The 18552-nt window shown below is 44.1% G+C and overlaps 1 protein-coding gene across 1 annotated transcript in view; it reads left to right on the top strand.

The window, feature by feature from the left end:
* DUS1L (dihydrouridine synthase 1 like) overlaps positions 1 to 13101 on the top strand; it is a 1030374-nt gene extending 1017273 nt beyond the window's left edge. The window contains exon 12 of the mRNA XM_044069730.1: positions 13049 to 13101. Within this exon, the coding sequence (XP_043925665.1) occupies positions 13049 to 13101 (53 nt within the window). The remainder of the gene's footprint in view (positions 1 to 13048) is intronic.
* The last annotated feature ends 5451 nt before the right edge of the window (positions 13102 to 18552 follow it).

Raw genomic sequence — 18552 nt, 5'->3', positions numbered from 1 at the left:
GAACCAACTCTCGAGCTTTAGAGTGGCCGAGTCGGAGCCGAGGTCGGCTCCGAACCCATCCAGCAAGAAGAAGGCGAGAAGAAGACAACTAACATGGAACGTTATGGTAAGAACATAACTTCTATTTTTGACATGTTTGTCTAAACATATCAGTCAGCTTTAGAGACCTTAGTGATTCCTAACCAAAAAAAAAAAAGCTGACTTCGAAAATCTTAATTATTGGGACAGCAGACTGCCAGCACACTCTCTGTGCTCCATTTTTGTAGACTCTTCTGTGGAGATCTGTTTCTAGCCTTTTCAGCGCAGAAAGATGCAACCTTCTTTGACCTACTCTTCTTCCCTTTTAGTTATTTATGTATTGTATTTTGTTTATCGAGAAAGTCTGACAGGATACAAGTCCCATTTTCAGCAGAGGCCTGGGGAGAAAAGCTCCACATAAAATATATATTTACAATGAACAACAAAAAATATTAAACATTTTAAGCAAGACTTTGCAGGTAGCATTGAGACAAATAGTAAAGACATTTATCATGTAATTTAAAAGTTCTGTTGTTTTGTATAAGTCAAAGACGTGTCAAAGACATGTTAACATGTAATTGCTGAAGATACAAGAGCAACAAACTTAACAAAGGTATTATCTCATCTCGTGGCTCCCACCCTGAAAGGCTCGCATAGTTAGAAGGTCTGCATCCAGTTTGAATTTTTTTTAAAAAGAAAAATAAAACAGCCACACTGGTCTACCCTAATAACAAACTTAACTAAGGTTAATATTTTTTCTAAAGTCTTTCTGCTTAAACTGTTTAATTCAGCTGTGCTGGGTCAACAGCACCAAACTTCCCAGCCCTTAAATAAGCTCCTAATGCTAAAAAGTTCCACCAAATTTTACTGTTAAAGTTGCTGTCTGTGTTTAAAAACAGAACATAGATTAGAATTTAAAGCAAGTACTTTATACTGCTGACCTGGGTCTAAAGGCATCTTTTAGGCTGTCACCCACAGTAATTTGGCTCCCTCCATCTTGTTAAAATTAGCTAGTTTGCCCCCAGTATCTTCTTTCTTACACCTAAAATAATACCCTGAACACAGTAATTTCACTCTGCTCTCCCTCACAAAGCTCTGAAAATTATACCCTGCAGCTATAAAATTAACCTGCAAGTGTATAAAATAAAGCTTAAACATGGTGTATAAATTGGTGCAGAAAACAAATTAGAAATACAGCCAAATATACAACCATACATACCAAAAGCCTAAGGAAATACTTGGAGTCAGTGTTAGCCTCACCCCGCTCCCCTCCCTGCCCCCAAGTTCCACCCGCCCCCACTAATGCTACATTTAAACTAAATTTAGCCACTCCCCTCATGCTAAGTACCAATCAGCGCCTCATACATCACTGAGCAGCCCTCCCCTCTTAATCCATTTCTTTCTCTTCCATTCTTCCACACCCTGTTAGCACACTCAACCATCAAAATTAGCCCCCCCTCAACAAAATGCAAACAACTACAAAAATACTAATTACCCTACAGCCTATACAATTTCTATATTACCATCTTACTGCCTACGAACAAAAACTTGACCGTGGTATTCACTACCCAAATGGTCAAACAGTCACCCATGACTTCAAACATAACACCAAACACTTTACCATCCCTAGAACACCGAATCTACCACCCTCAACAAAATATCCTTGTAAAACCACAAAACATAATCCTAAAGACAAAGACTATATAAAACTTACAAACTCCTAAAGCTTAGAGTATCCTGTCACTATAACCTTTTAACACATGGGGACATCCATCCCAACCCTGGCCCACTCACACCCAATAACCTTCACTCCCCTACCACAACACCCACAGTCAAGCTACCCCTTTCTACTCCCACTAGTTCCTCCTAGCATTTCATGCAAATATTAGACGTGTTAACAATAAGATTCCAAACCTACATGCCCTCCTAGCAACCCACTCTCCAGACATTGTGTCTTACGGAAACCTGGCTAAAACCTTGTCCTACTAATAATGAGATACTACCTCCAGGATATAATTTTCACCGGTTAGACTGTACTGTAAGGAAAGGAGGTGGGATAGCAGTCCTTTACAAAAATACTCTAACTGTTAATAGCAACACCATTCAACCACTCCAATTCAGTAATGCAGAACTCCTCATAACAAAACTACAGATTAACCAGAACAAATGTTTGAACATCTTCTGTGCTTACATTCTGCCAGGCAACAACTTAAATACCCTAGAGGATATCCTGTACTGGTTATCCACTACCTATCCCCAAGAAACCATAGTTCTTGGTGACTTCAATACTGACTGGCACCCCTGCTCCTCCGAACCCACCCTCACCTCTCTAAACTTATCTGGGTTTAAACAGACCATAACCTCTCCCACTAGGATAAACAAACTGACCAGCAGGGAAAGTATCGTAGACTGGATTCTAGTTAATAAACAACCCCAACTGTACACAGCTGGCACTCTCCCTGATGACCTTAGTGACAATTTACTAACCTATATCATAAAACATAAGGCACAAAACCCTCACCAGACCAGATATAAAACACTTAGAAACAGGAAAAACTTTGACACTTCTATATTCCTAAATGAACTAAAAGCAGTTGACTGGTCAAAATTAAAAAATCTGCCATTAGAAGAGGCGATAGCTCACTTTAACACTAAATTCCTAAGTATCCTTGATTCCTGCTCCAGCACGTACAATAAAATCTAGATCAAACACAGCATCATGGCTCACAAAAGATATCAAATCTAAAATCAAAACTAGAAACAGAGCCTGGGCCAGCTGGAGAACAACTAAAGCCCCACTTGACCATCTAAAATATCGTCAACTCAGGAGTGATACAAAAAAATCTATTTTACTAGATAAAAAAAGCTTCTACCAAAATCTCCTACATAAACACCAAAACAACCCTCAAAATTTATGGGCAGGCTTAAATCAACTACTTCATCCAGGTCATTCTACCACCCCAACCCCGGCTAACCACACCCATAGTTCCCCAGAGACCATAGCTGACGCTTATAATAACTTTTTCACTGAAAAAATTCATTCCCTAGCAAATCAACCAACCCACACAAACTCAAACCACACCTCTAATCTACCCACTAATCACCCCCAATTTAACTTCCAACTGATATCCACTAGTATCAAAACACTTTTATAAGAAAAACCACCCTTGCTGCTGACTTCCTCCCTGCAGAGTACCTATAAATAGCTGCATCTACCACCCTTGCTGCTGACTTCCTCCCTGCAGAGTACCTATAAATAGCCGCAGATGCCATTGCATATCCCATATCTATCCTTATCAACAGAACCTTATCCAAAAGTGTTATCTCTTCCTTCTGGAAAATATCCCATGTCATCCCACTTCATAAAGATGATAGTTCTACAGACATATCCAACTATAGATCCATTGCCATTCTTTCCCCACTAGCCGAAATAATGGAGAAATGTGTACACAAGTAACTAATGCAATACCTTAGACAGAATAACTTACTGTCCAACTCCCAGCGTGGTTTCAGGCCATACCACAGCACCACCTCAACTCTCCTTTCCTTTTCTAATGCCATAAACCAAAACAGGAATGACAATAGGCTATCCTCCGCCCTCTTTCTTGACCTATCAAAAGCCTTTGACATGGTCAACCATGAACTTCTCATTCTTTCTCTAAAATCTATTTCCCTCAATAAGCACGCAATCCACTGGTTCCAATCCTACCTAACTGGTAGACAACAGGCAGTACTATGGCAGGGCAAACTCTCCAGCCAGCTATCTCTCACACTTGGTGTCTCTCAAGGCTCCATACTAGGTCCACTACTCTTCTCTGTTTTTATCAACAACTTTCACACTGGTATCCCTAAAGTTACCTGTATTCAATATGCAGATGATTCCACTCTGATCTGCTCAGCCACCTCCCCATCCGAACTGCAAATCCTAACCCAAAATACAATGTTAAGTTGTCAATCTCGCCTTCATTCTTGCTGGATGGGTTCGGAGCCGAACCTCGGCTCCGACTCAGCCTAATACTAAAGCTCGAGAGCTATTTTTACTGGCTCGAGGCCATACTATGTCCCATAATGCTAGGCGTGATATTCCCAGATCTCGTTTGCCGCTTCAGCTATGAGGTTGTGTTTTTCACCGGCTCCAGGTTGTATTCTAAATTGTTGTATCTTTACTTAGTTTTTTGACAGAATTTTTCTTAGTAGTTTATTTAATTAGTAATTTTAGAGATAGCGACTAGTTTTTCTCCTCTTTTTCTATAGTGTGTGTGTGGAATTTCTGTCTATTTTTACTATTAGTTTACAAAAGTTTTTTCTTTATTGGTAGTGTCCTTTTTGTGTGTTAGTGTGAGTGTTAGACTACTGTATCCCCCTGTGGTATCATGTCAAAGGATACCAAGGTTTCGGGATTCAAGAAGTGTGACTCGTGCTGTCAGAAGATGTCTCTGACAGACGGTCACACTTCTTGTGTGTATTGTTTGGGCCCTCTGCACCTGCAGGACTCTTGTTCCATCTGTCACGCTTTCAGCCCTAAAGTCCTGCAGGAACGCAGAAATAAGCTCATTCTCAGAGGCTTATTAAAGCCTGAAGGTTCTCTGTCTAAGCCTATGACTGGAAAACCTTCAAAGCCCGCCAAATCGTCGGCTCCATGTTCGGAGCTGGCGCCGAGTGGCCCTCTTTCTACCTCATCGGTTCCGGCTGGAACCGACACATTGAGGCCTCGGTCGGCTCCGACTTTGGTATCAGAGCCATCCCCAAGTCGAAAGCGCTCCAGGTCTCCTTCACTGGAGTCTGTTAGATCGGCTCCGAAATCCCCCTTGCTGTCGGAGCGGAGCCATAGGTCTCACTCCTCTAGGTCTTCCAGGCTCTCGGACCATGACCTCGAGAGGGTAGTCAGTAGGCTTTTGAAGTCACAGGCGCTGGCCCAATTATTGCATAGCCCATCTCAACAGACAGGGGCTACCCCAACGCCTGCTCAAGTTCCTCCTCCGACTCTTCCTTCGAGCTCGGAGCCTGAGGCCGTCAGGCTTGCTACCGTGGGGGCGTCGGAACCGATTCCACCCTTATCGGTTCCTTCGTCGGCTCCGATCCCTTCATTGGCTCCGTCCCTGGAGGGATCCGGGTGCCGAGATTCCCTCATCGGCTCCGAGGGGGTGAGTGGCATCGGACCCTTGTCCAACCCCGTTCTCCCTCTCAGGGCCTCGGCGCAGGTGAGTTCGGCCCCAACATCAGCCTCGGAGCCGTCCCTCTCTGTGCCGGGAGGAGCTCTCATCTCCTCGGAGCTGGATCCCTCTTCCCTGCCTGACAGGGGCGCCTTTGAGGTCATGAGGAGCGTGCTGGCTCACATACCGGCGCCACGGTCTGCCTCGTCGGCCCCTCCCTCCATGGTGCCTGATTCGGCCCCTGCCTACCCTCCCAAACCCAAATGCGGAGAACCAACACTCCAGGCCGCTCCATTTGGCAGGCCACTCCATTGGGTGTTTCCTCCTCTTCCGAGGCCTCCCCTGATCCTGCGGGGGAGCCCCCTCGGAAGAGGACTTGTAAGAGGAAGCATGTCGACTCCCCTGAGTCAGTGACATCTGACACCGACCTGGATGATTCGGAAGGGTCCCCAAGGTCCCCCTCTGAGGATGTCTCTTTTTCTGATATCCTAGAGATCCTTAAACTGAGGGGGAACTGGTCCACCCTCAACCCTTCCGAGGACGAGTCGGTGTACCTGGATGCGTTCGGTTCTCGCCCTTCCACCTCCTGGGTGTCCCCTCCTTTCGACCCACTCATGGAGGTGGTGGCTTGGAAGGCGTGGAAGGCTCCGGATACTATGGAACCAACCCCCCGGAGACCTACAAAATTCATTACAGCCCCTGCTGACAAGCAATTTCTCTCTAAGGGCGTCCCGGTTGATGCCATGGTGGTGGCGGCAGCCACTAAGAAGGAGTTGGCTGACCCTTCAGTACCTGTCCATCTTCCTAATAAGGAATCTAGGACTATGGATAGGTATGGCAAGCGGATGTTTTCTTCAGCGACCTTTGCCATGCGGTCGCTGAATTACCTGTGCCATTTCACCCGTCTTCAGAGAGACCTTCTTAAAGAATTGGGTGATACCTTACAGGACCCAACAGCTGTGGCGTCTCAGGACAAGATAAACTCCCAGCTGGGAACCCTGAACTCGATTGTCAACTCCTCCATGCGGCTCATTTCTTATGCAGCCGATGGAGCGAGTAGGGCCACAGGCACGGGCGCTGCTCTAAGGAGACATGCCTGGATGCGGTTTTGCAACTTTGCTGACCCCTTCAAGGAGTTCTTCACTAACACCCCCTTTGACGGTTCTACCTTGTTTGGACCTCAAGTGAAGGATACATTGGCCAGGTGCGAGCAGGAAGGCAAGACTCTCTCTGCCGTGGGAGTCCGTTTTTCCACCCCTTCTAGACCTTACCCTATGGGTCAAAAGGGCGGAAAAATGTGGTTCCGCAAACCCCAGGGAGTACTGCCTGACGCACGTGGTGAGCTTCCCTCCAGAGGCAGAGGAGGGAATAATAACAGACGTCGCCCTAGGGGCGGGGGGGGGTCCGCAAAATCAGGGTAGCAGAGAACCTTTCTCTGACAAACCCTTCCAGCACTCCTGAGGATCTGCCCAACTGTCCACCTTCGGAGGCAGTCGGGGGAAGACTTTCACTGTACCCAGAAGCTTGGCATTCCCTCACGCAAGACAAATGGGTACGGTCGATCATATCCGAGGGTTACAGAATCCCCTTCACCCACCCTCTTCCAGATGTTCCACCCGATCTGAGAGACCAAGCAGCGTCAGAAATTTCAAAGCTGCTATCAAAAAGAGCCATCCAGCCAGTCCCAGCAGACCAACAAGGATCCGGAATCTACTCCAAATTCTTTTTGGTACCAAAGAAGACATGGGACTGGAGACCCATTTTAGATCTCAGCAGGCTGAACAAGTCTGTCCAAAGAACGAAATTCTGGATGGTCACGCTACAGTCCATTCTACCCTTTCTGGGTCAGGACAATTGGATGTGCTCTATAGATCTTCGGGATGCGTACTATCATATCAAAATGAACAGGTGATCCAGAAGGTTTCTCCGCTTCTGGCTGGGAGCCAGTCACTACCAATTCAGAGCCCTGCCCTTTGGCCTCACCACAGCCCCCAGGGTGTTTACCAAATGCATGGCAGTGGGTGCGGCTCACCTGAGACGACGAGGATTCCAAGTGTTTCCATATTTAGATGACTGGCTCCTTACTGCCACCACCAGGCACCAACTACTTCAAGCCAGGGATTACGCTGTACAAACGTGTAAAGCGTTAGGCATCTCTATAAACTTCGAAAAGTCTGCCTTGTCGCCTTGTCAGCATGTTACCTTCATAGGCGCCGTGTTAAACGCGGTGGAGTTGTCAGCAAAACTACCTACACAAAGAGTTTCAAACATTCGCAGCCATGTCCAAATCCTACTACAGCAGGACAGAGTCCAAGCCAGATTTGTACTAGAAACACTTGGTCTAATGGCAGCAACAATCACCTTGCTCCCCCTAGCTTGTTTTCATATGCGGATACTACAGTGGATGCTTTTTTCCCAATGGTCCTTCCAGCAGCTTCCCATGTCACACAACATTCTCATCACTCAGTCATGCAAGAGACACCTCTCTTGGTGGATGGTCTCGCCTCAAGTGCTTCAAGTCAGACCTATTGTTCTCCCCCCTCCGGTTGCCATTGTGACTACGGATGCCTCCCTGATAGGGTGGGGGGGGGGCATTTTCAGGGCAGGACAGTCCAGGGCACATGGCAACCCTTCGAGTGCCACTTGCACATCAACGTCTTGGAAATTAGTGCGGTACTTTTAGCATTGCAGGCCCTTCAGGACTCTCTTCCCACTGGGACGATTGCAATTCAGACAGACAATATGTCTGCAGTGTGGTACATCAACAAGCAGGGCGGAACCAGGTCCTAGCCCCTGTGTCGGGAAGCGCTCAGACTTTGGCAGTGGGCGATCTCTTCTCAACGGTTTCTGGTAGCAACAGATATTCCCGGGAAGTCCAACGTAATAGCGGACAGATTGAGCAGGGCCATTCTCATGCCCTATGAGTGGTCTCTCAACCAGCTAGTAGCGGAACAAATATTCAGAAGGTGGGGTCAGCTTTGCTGCGACCTTTTCACAACACCTCAAAACAACAACAAGTGTCAGGAATTCTTCACCCTTTTTCCTCTCCCGGGTCTCCCTCCCAGAGACGCTCTAGTCCACGATTGGCCCCGGGGTCTTCTGTATGCCTTTCCTCCCTTTCCCTTAATCACTCAGTTAGTCCAGAAAGCAATTGCCTTGAGATCCAGGATGATCCTCATTGCCCCTTACTGGCCCCGACAAGTTTGGTTTCCGTTCCTGCAACGTCATCTGCTGGAGCAGCCCTGGCATCTGGACCCAGTGCCAGACCTTCTAACCCATCAATCGGGCGGGCTGCACCAATCCCTTCCATCTCTCAACCTCACAGCTTGGTTGTTCCACTTCCAACCCTAGCCAGGCTTCCATTAATTTCTCAGTCAGTACGTGATATTATCCTTGTGTCTCAGAAGTCTAACACCAGAAGGACGTATGCTAGTAAATGGAAACGGTTCTCTATTTGGGCAAGAAAAAAATCAAGTTGACCCGTTCACAGCTCCTGTCCAAACAGTTCTAGAATTTTTGGCAGAACTTTTCCAAATGGGCTCTTCTTCAGCCACTATCAGGGTCCAGTTGGCGACTATTGCAAATTTCCACGTTGGCTTGTCAGAGGCCAGTATTATGTCCCACAAGCTTTGTAAAGCCTTTCTGAAAGGAACCCTATTACTTCGGCCCCCGGTTAAAGATCATCCTCAACCGTGGGATCTAAATTTGGTACTGTCTTCCTTAATTCTTCCTCCCTTTGAGCCAGCTGCTTCCTGCTCGTTGAAACTGCTCTCCTGGAAAACACTTTTCTTAGTAGCCATTACCTCAGCGAGAAGGGTTTCGGAACTACAAGCACTCTCTGTGTGCCCTCCTTATCTTGTTTTTCACAAAGATAGAGTGTCTCTTAGGATTAATCCATCTTTTTTTACCTAAGGTACTCTCTGAAAAAAATCTCAATCAGACCATTGATCTCCCAGTCTTCTTCCCAAATTATACGGATAGAGCTGAGAGAAGATTACATTATTTGGATGTTCACCGTCAACTACGTTTCTATCTGGATAGAACTAAACAGACGAGAAAATCAGAACAGCTCTTCCTGTCTTACGCTGAAGAAAAGCAAGGCCGGCCAGTTTCTAAAGTAACCTTGTTCAGATGGTTGACCGCTCTTATCACATTAATCTATCAATTGAGGCATAAGGAACTCCTTGCAAAGCCTAGAGCTCATTCAACTAGAGCATTAGCTTCCTCAGTAGCCTTTCAAGCAAGGTTACCTATGGATTCTATTTGTGCAGTGGCCACATGGGTCTCCCCTCATACCTTCATTTCTCATTACAAACTGGACATAGCCTCCAGAATTCGGGTTGATTTTGGTTCCACTGTATTCAAGAGTCTGTTCCATTGAGCCACCCGGGACTAAAGTGCTAGGGACGCTGTCCCATCCAGCAAGAATGAAGGCGAGATTGACAACTTAACACTGAGAAGTTATGTCCTTACCATAACGTTCCATGTTAGTTGTCTTCTTCTCACCTTCTTTCTTGCGTCCCACCCTCCATCCCCCTAGCCTGGAAAGACCTAGAGTATCTTGTGCGAGGTGTTTTTTGTCACCAGAGTTATCTCCTCAGCTAGCTCTCTTGCTCCCCCTTGGTAGCCCTTGTAAGGGTTATATGTAGAGGAGGTTAGATATAGCTGTGTTAATATATTCTCTCTTGTGGTGGAACATGTATGTCCATAGTGTTAGCTATCAAACGAGATCTGGGTATATCACACCTAGCATTATGGGACATAGTATAGCCTCGAACCAGTAAAAATAGCTCTCGAGCTTTAGTATTAGGCCGAGTCAGAGCCGAGGTTCGGCTCCGAACCCATCCAGCAAGAAAGAAGGCGAGAAGAAGACAACTAACATGGAATGTTATGGTAAGGACATAACTTCTCATTTAACACTATTGAGAACTGGCTCGCCATCCAACGCCTACTGCTGAACCCCAATAAAACTAAACTTCTGCTCTTCACCCCCACTAATAGATCTGCCACACTTTTTCATTCTCTGTCACATCTAACAATGGTACCACTATCTCCCCAGATCAACACACCAAACTTCTAGCGGTTATCAAAGGCAATAATCTCAAATTTGACCTACAGGTCAACAAAACCATACAAACTATCAATAAGAAGCTTGGATCACTGAACTGCAATCGCCTGGTCACACCTACTCTCTACTCTTTTATATGCCTCGCCTGTACTCTCAAACCTCAACAAATCCGAACTAGGTAAGCTGTCCCATAGCTACAACCGTATTGCCAGATTCGCCACTGGCTCCACCTATAGAACCCACCAGTGCCAGAACCTGAAACAACTTGAGTGGCTAGAACTGCCCAGCGTAATTCAATTCAATCAGCTCTTAATAGCGCACAAAATTCTGTACCACCCTGAGGATACCCCCTCACTTATAAATATTATTAAGCCATATAGCAACCTGAGATCCCTACGGTCAGCCAACAAACTACTGGTCCAAACCCACAAAGCTAATAACTCTTCTGGTGAATCCCTGTTTGCCAACTTTGTTGGCAAAACCGGGAATTTGTTGCCAAACTCTATAACCCTACAATCCTCCAAAAGTCTCTTAAAAAAACCTCAAACAGTATCTCAAAGCGAACTGGCTTTGCCCATGTACCAACCCTGATTAAGTTATAAACTGAAAGCATAATCTGTAAATATCATAACATGCAGCTACGTTACCAAGCTCTATATCCAATCTGACGTCTCTTGCTTTTAATTCTGTCTGTCCATGAGAATTGTGAGTCCCTACTAGGGAACACTGCTAAGCCATTGTACATAATCACTTTGTTTTATATTTTCTAATGTTATCCAACTTCTTTGTGTAATCTATGTCAAGTCTGTCTATATGGAGCTTTTCTCCCCGGGCCTCCGCTGAAAATGGACATGTATCCAGTCGGACTGTCCCGGTAAACGTAGAATAAAGTAAAAGTATATGTATATTGACATTAATGAGGTAGGATGTCAATAGAGGAGGAGGAAGGGTATAAGCAGAAATAGTCAAGAAAAACATAAATAGAAAAAGTTCTGATAGTGGAGAGATTGAGATAACAGTAAATAAGTAAGATTATGAGGTGGGTAAGGAATAGATATTAGTAGGAGAAGATTAAGATTATAGGTTAGTTGGAGAATCAGTAGTGGGGATAAAATAGGAGGAGGCAGGGGTAAGAAAGGTGAAAAATTCAGGGTGTTTGATAGACTAGTAATGGAAGGGAAACAAAAAGATGGGTTTAGTCAGGACAGGAGCATGAATATAGCCATGAAGAAGTTAGGTGGTGTTTTAGGTTGTGCTTGAAACATGTGGTAATGTTGTCTTGTTTTAGGGTGGGTGTAATGAAGTTCCAGTGCTTAGCAACATATACTAAGTAAAGTGAGTTGCCTGCAATGTTAGGAGACTTGGTCCTGCTCAGGAGATATTTGTTCTGTGAACAGCGATTCCTAGGAGGGAAGTAGTGTTTGAGGATATTTTGTAGTAAAGGGAAGGTGTTGAGTTTGCGTATTATTTTGTGTCCCTCTCAAAACAGCATTTAGTTCCTCAAATATCCCATTAAAGGAACTAAACCTACATCAGCGTTTTAAGCAAAGTTTCAGTACATATCAAGCAGAGGAGCACTCTTGCTGCCTTCAAGGTGAACCTAGATAATTGAATGATCAGCCATAAATTCTTTCCAGACTCTTGTTGGTTGAGGTGGCACTGGTTTTATCTTCTGCTGATACTAGTAAGGTCAGAACCAAAACTTTTGTCTGAATGAGTCTCTATCTTTTTACTCAAAAGGGTCAAAAGGAGGATTTAAGGATGCCCATCACCAATCAAAAACTTCCTTGAAGCCAGAGGGAAGCTTTTGGTGAGTGGCATCCTTAAAAACCTCCTTTTGAAAACGAGTTATTGACAAGGCTGGTGGTAACAGGCTGCCATCTCATTGCCTTGTACTTACCTATGAACCTAGGGAGAGATCTTTTCGGTTTACCAATGGAATTATTCTTAAAAATCTGAAATGTGTCTGATATCTTTAAGGAGATAAAACTGAAACCTGGTGTGTATTACTCTAAAATGCTAGTTTAGTTACTGACTGCTTACTTTACATTGACCACTGTGCATGACTAAGGAAAGAATGCAGATTAACTGAAGCGATGTATTGCATGAGGCAACAGATGTAACCATGCTACATAATGCTTATATGATCTTTTTAGAAAAGAAATGGCGCAGTGGTGCAACGGTAGCGTTTGTTACCTCACGGCAAGCGGTTCTCTGGTTCGATTCTCAGCCGGAGTACCTTTTGTGTGGAGTCTGCATGTCCTCCTTGCATTTGTGTGGGTTTCATCCGGGTGCTCCGGTTTCCTCCCATGTAACAAAGACATGTCCGGAGCATTACTCCCCGGGCCTCCACTGAAAATTGGCTTCATTCCAAGTCAGACTTCCCCGGTTAACAAATGTTATCTAAATAAATAATGACCTGTGGTTCAACAATTTGTACAAAAATAATTTTTTTTATATAAGGGCCTTACATTTTTGTGTAACAATCAGGTAACACTATAGTAGGTCTTATTTGTTTCGCCAGTTGTCTATGTGCTGTAGTTTGTAGCACAGGTTTTATGAACTGAGTAATGTGACTTTTGAATTATTGCATCTTGTTTAGTCTAAGGTCCTCCCATATAGGGCAGTGCCATTCCTGTTGCTATCACTGGTACTTCGAAAGCAGTTTGTGGTGGTGCTCTATTGGTGGTATATTATCTGCTCTGGGTCAAAGCCTGCTTATTCACTGTGATACTGTTCTAGCAACTTTACTTAATTTTTCATGTCCTGTTTGTCTATTAAGTGTCTGCTTTTCTCTGTTCTTTTATAGCCAAATATGCAAAATGTGAACAGTGTGGAAATCCCAAGGTAAGTGGAAAATGAAACTGTATCACTTGTATTAAGTTGCTGTATTTTATTTGGTTGCTGGAAGTTTAGTGTATGCGAACATCAGCTCAGTATGGTAACTTGACTGTGAAATGCACCAGTTTCTGCACTGTTTTGCCATGTTTCATATTCTGCTGATAGTTGTAAGTGGAGTTATGATGTAATTGTTCTCTGGGGTTGTTGCTTTGTGTGTTTGACTATTCTGTAGCACAGCTGATGCAGTGTGTGATATCCTGCAGTACACATAGGTTCATACTAGGCTATCTGCCCTAGGGCATTTATAAGCCTAGCCAGAGTATGTTTGGCTTTCGCCACCCATTTTAAATTAATTTTGCTATGCCCTTTTTCAAGGTTAGTATACTGTGCCTCTGTCTAACAGTGACACAGAAGTGATACCCGGGGTAAACCTACGATCTCCCATCCACTCATCAAGATTCCTCTTGAAAAGAGTATAGGTTCATAGGTAGTGACATAGTTACACGGCAGATGGTTTCCTGTACTCTGGAAAAAAAAAATGTTAGAGTACAGGGTATCCATTTTCTTTTTAGTTATGTACTTGCACTATGGGTTTCTTTGTTTTACTGAAAATGTAACTTTTATTCTTATTTACTTGGTCTAAATGGTTGTATTTGGAGATAGCAGAAGCAAAATCCTAAGTACATATCAGGTGCTAGCAGAAATCTACAAGTTTGCCCTACTGCTGCTTTCCCCCCATCCCCCCACAAATGCCACCTGCTCTGTGCACTTTTAAATGCTTCCATTGATTTAATCAGTAATACCCGTTCAAAGAACCCAGTTTGTTTGACAGACGTGTTCTCTCAGAAATATTTCCTCATATCTAAGCTGAAGATTGGCCTTCCCCCTACTTTGAAATTTTTGCCCTTTTCAGATCCTGTGTCTTTACTTTTCAGTTCATTTTCCTCATAACCCCCCCCCCCCATTAGGTTTGTAAACCTAAAACATGTCTTCCATTTTTACCTTAGAAGATCATGGCCACAGCCTGACTCTGTGTTTATATGTTTGTACCATTTCATCACTCATCCAGTTTGTCTAAATCCTTTCTGACAGTTTTCTTTCTTTCTATTTGTATGGTCTCCTGAACTTTACTCGGTGTTCTAGCTGAAGCCTTATTTGTGACTTCTAAATTGGGAGGATTACTTCTTATTCCCTGGCGTGAATGGGCTTTCCTTCGTTGAAGGTTGTGCGTTAGGCCCGGCAAGCCAGTATGTAAAAATCTACTGCCAATCATTAGCAGATAGGAGTTCCGCTGTGGCGACCCCTAACCAGGAAAAGCCGAAAGACACAACAAAAACAACTTCTTATTCCCTAGACATGCATCATCTCAGCCCCACCTCCTTCTTTCTCACTATTAATTTGATTGGTGATAAGCATCCTTAAGTGATTTTTTTATGCAGCTGTTTCCAGGTTAACTCCTACCTTCTGTGAGACACTACACTTTTGGTGGTTTTTTGTTTTCCTTAATGTAGCACCTGGTAATTCACAACACTGAAGTTTAGCTGCCATTTATTGTCGCACACAGCCAGCTCTTTTAGGTCCTGTCTTCAGACTGGCTTTTATATTTACCGTAGATGCCCCTTGCTTGTTTGCTTTCATGAACTGATTAAGCCTGGTTTCTCTGACCCATGGTGCTGCTTCCAGTATGAGCTCATTGAAGGGCTCCAAGACAAAACTACAGCACTTTGCTACTCACTTCTGTCTGACAACACCTCTGTAATAGATCCCTCTAGCCAACTTTTCTACCCATGTGTTCATTTTGAGTCGCTCCATTATTCCTTTTAGATTGTGTAGGAGTCTGCTGCACAGTACGTAATAATGGGAGTTACTGGAGTTTGGATGTGGGAGTCAACACTTGCCCTTTGAGTACATCATTAGTCATTCATCATAAGTTTGTATTACATTTGTCTGGTAAGAATGTTTGGTTGTGAATCCATGTCAGTTGATGATGTAGAGGCTGTGACATCCATAAATCTGACTGTTCTTACCCTCCAGTGTGCTCTCCATGATCTTGCTTACTGTTGAAGTCAAACTTATTATAGGTTCATAGGATGGTACTAGGCTATTGGCCCGGAGGCCCTTATAAGCCTAGCCAAGAATTTCACCCGTGCTCCCACAGTCAGCATCTGTTTTCCCTGTCCAGCAGGGATACAAGTGGGATCCCAGGGGTATATTTTCTGTTTTCCATCCAGTCGTCCAGGTTCCTCTTAAAGAGGGCTAGTGAGGTACTCTGCTTGACATGGAGAGGAAGTCTGTTCCACAGATGGGGGAGTTGTCAGGACACAAATCTATCCCCCCAACAAGTTCTATTAATGTCACAGACCAGGTTGAGAGCTTGAGTGCGGGTTGCGCGAAGAGTTTAACTTACAGATATGCAGCAACTCCATCAAGGCTGTGTCTGGGACGGCCTTGTATTCCAGACACAGGTCACCTCTGAGCAGTCTGTACAAGACTGAGTAGAGGGACAGGGATTTTACCCTATCTGTATAAAGTAGATGTTTGAAACCCCAGATTTTCCTAGTCAGGAACCTCTGTAGTCTCTCCAAATGCTGCATGTGCTTGGCAAGGTGCATGCCGAATGGGGCATCGTACTCGATAATGGGTCTAAATTACTGGTTGCTTTTTGCCCCCTTGCTTCTTGTAAAGTGCGACTATGTTGCACATCAAGTGGAATTTGCCTTTCATCTATGGATTTTGTGAACTGCTTCAAGATAGGCTTTTACTACTTACACAGACAGTTTATAATCCTGGGAAATAAATGATCCATCTAGCCCCTGAGCCTTATCCTTGCTCACTGCTAAGAGCCCTTTTCCTACTCTCGCCAGTCTGTGTTCCCATGTGTACACCTGTCCCCTTCCCTACAAATATTTTGCTCTTGAAAGTAGAAGCAAAGAACTTTCTAGAATTTTCAAGAATTTCTGCCTGTTCCCCTCCATTATCATGCACTGTACCTTCCCCCATTTGCTAATTTTCATGTTCACTGTCCTCCTGTTTTCTACATATTTGAAAATAGTTTTCTTTTCTTCTTTGTATTAAGTTCTTTCCCACTTTTAGTCATATGTTTTCTGACTACTACTCTTCCTACCTTCTTCTTTGGTTCCTAACTTTACTCCTTGCTTTGACTATCTACCTTTTCACATTTTCTGTAAGCTCTCTATTTAACCTTCACTGCCTGCCTTACTGCAACTTTGAGCCACAGTGGCCACACATGTTTAGACTTTTTCCTTCCAAAGTTTTTTTTCCCTGTGTATTCTGTGTTAAATGCTCCATTTTACACTTTGCAACACTTAACCTTTTTACATCATTCAGTCTGCCATACTATTCCTTATGGTTTTATTCATGTTGCTGTAGCCTGGCCCTGGAGTCCCTTGCCAGTGAGTTTCTATGAAGTCTTGCGCCTTGTTTCTAGATGTGAACCAACTGTATAGTGATTAGTAGTACAGGCAGAGGTATCATTTCGTCCCTGCCTGCCCACCCCGACTGTTTTGCATGAGCACAGTAGAGAAAAACTATTTTATCCTTGATAATCTCTTTCTGTCTCCTTCTGTCTGTCTGTCTGTAACTCTGCTGCTGTTCTAAGTCACTTACATCAGGTGTTCATCACAAGAATCACTACTGCAGTCTCATTCATCGTAGATAAGATTCATATAGTCCAAAAGCAGTGCTGTTGAGGCTGAGGACATCAGTAGGATAAGCTACCATCTTTATTTTTCCCCTTTGCATTTGGTAAATTGCTCCATCAGTCTCATATAGGCAACTTCCAATATACTGAATTCATAGGGTCATAGGTGTATACTAGACTAAAGACCACAGGGGCCTTTATAAGCCTAGTCATGCATCCCCAAATGTATCTGGGAAAATGTGGTACCCTAAGTTCATTTTAAGTGGTATAGATGGGCAGGGGCTTGGATGGTCAAGCACTTACATACTGACAGTATCCATTAAGGACATAAGTGTCAGCCCAGGGGTGAATTTCTGATTCTCCATCCACTGGTCCAAGTTACAGTTGAACTGGGTTAGGGAAGAACTGTGTTTAATGGGAAGCTTATTCCAGAGGAGGAATAGTCTCTGAAATACATACCTGTCACTCCAACATGCCCTGTTTATTTCTCAAGCAAGGCTCATGTCTTAGATTGGGTAATTATGATGCTGTCTGTTTTGTGGGTATAAAGAAAGTCCATCAGAGAGAGAGAGAGAGAGATCGAAGGATGCCTTGTATACTAGGCATCAAATGCCCCTCAGCAGTCTGTAGGAGACAGAGTATAGGGATAGGCTTTGAGGTGATCCGCTTAGGACGTGCAGTCTTTTTATGAGAAACCTCTGCAAATTTTCCAGTTGTTGCATGTGGCTGGTCAGGCACATACCAAATAGGGAATTGTATTAAATGACTGGTCCAGAGAGGGCTGAATACAGTGGAAGAATGACTTCAATGGACCTAGATGCCATACCGTTGTTTATAAGTTGTGCAACATAGAATTATTTCCTTACTACAGTAGACAGATGATGGTCGATGGCCAGGTTACTGTCTACATGTGTCCCCAGATCTCTGACTACTCCGTTTACTGTTAAGAGTGTGTTATTAATGAGATAGTTTCCAGGGGTAGCTACCTTCCCAAAATATGTTATTGTGCACTGTTTTTAGGCTGTGGCTCTCCCACAGCCCTTCTTGGAAGGATTCTGTGACTGCATCTAGTTTGCAGTTGCATAAAACTTCTTCAGGCAAAGGCCCTTGATATTGGCCTTGACATCAGAGAAGTAGATGCCAGAATGGAACGGATCCAGTACAGACTTCGCTAGTTACTAGCCTTTCTGTGGAGGTGGACTCCCCTATCCTAACTTCACGGGTTCTTTCTGAGAGCCAGGCTATCCTTTGAGTGACATAATGGTTTATGCCTAATTATGTGTTTGTCTACAATGCCTGAGTGGGGGATTGTGTCAAATGCTTTGGCCATGTGAAGGTAGGCATTATGCACCATTTTGCTTTTTCTATTACTTTGATGTGTAGAGTTACGACCATGGAAAGAGTGGAAAAAAAAAAGTGAATTGCATCTGATGGCAGTCTTAAGTGATAGGTGACCCTCAACCTTTTTAAGGGGGGGATTGAATGGGCTGATTGAGAGTGCACTAAAGGTTGACAGACAGTGAGGGCAAAAAGATGCAAAAAAATACTGTTTACTTCTTTCAAAGATTTGCTTTGGATTTTATTTTCGGTCTCCAGTGTTTTACAGGGGTTCCTATTAACCTAATCGAACTTCCAGAAGGTCGAAAACCAGAAGTTCGTCCCTGGAAGTTCAAAAGGTGAAAATGTCGAAGCCGCGAAAGTCCAAAGGGAAAGAATTTGGTTGGACGTTTCTGCGGCTTCAATATTTTTTCCACTGTGGTGCGAAAGTTATGGAACGGGTTAAGGTAAGTGTGCGATTGAGACGGACATTG

This window comes from Protopterus annectens, chromosome 4.part0, assembly GCF_019279795.1.
Source record: "Protopterus annectens isolate FY-2018-M chromosome 4.part0, PAN1.0, whole genome shotgun sequence".
NCBI lineage: Eukaryota > Metazoa > Chordata > Ceratodontiformes > Protopteridae > Protopterus > Protopterus annectens.
This window is presented reverse-complemented; position numbering and strand designations above follow the sequence as displayed.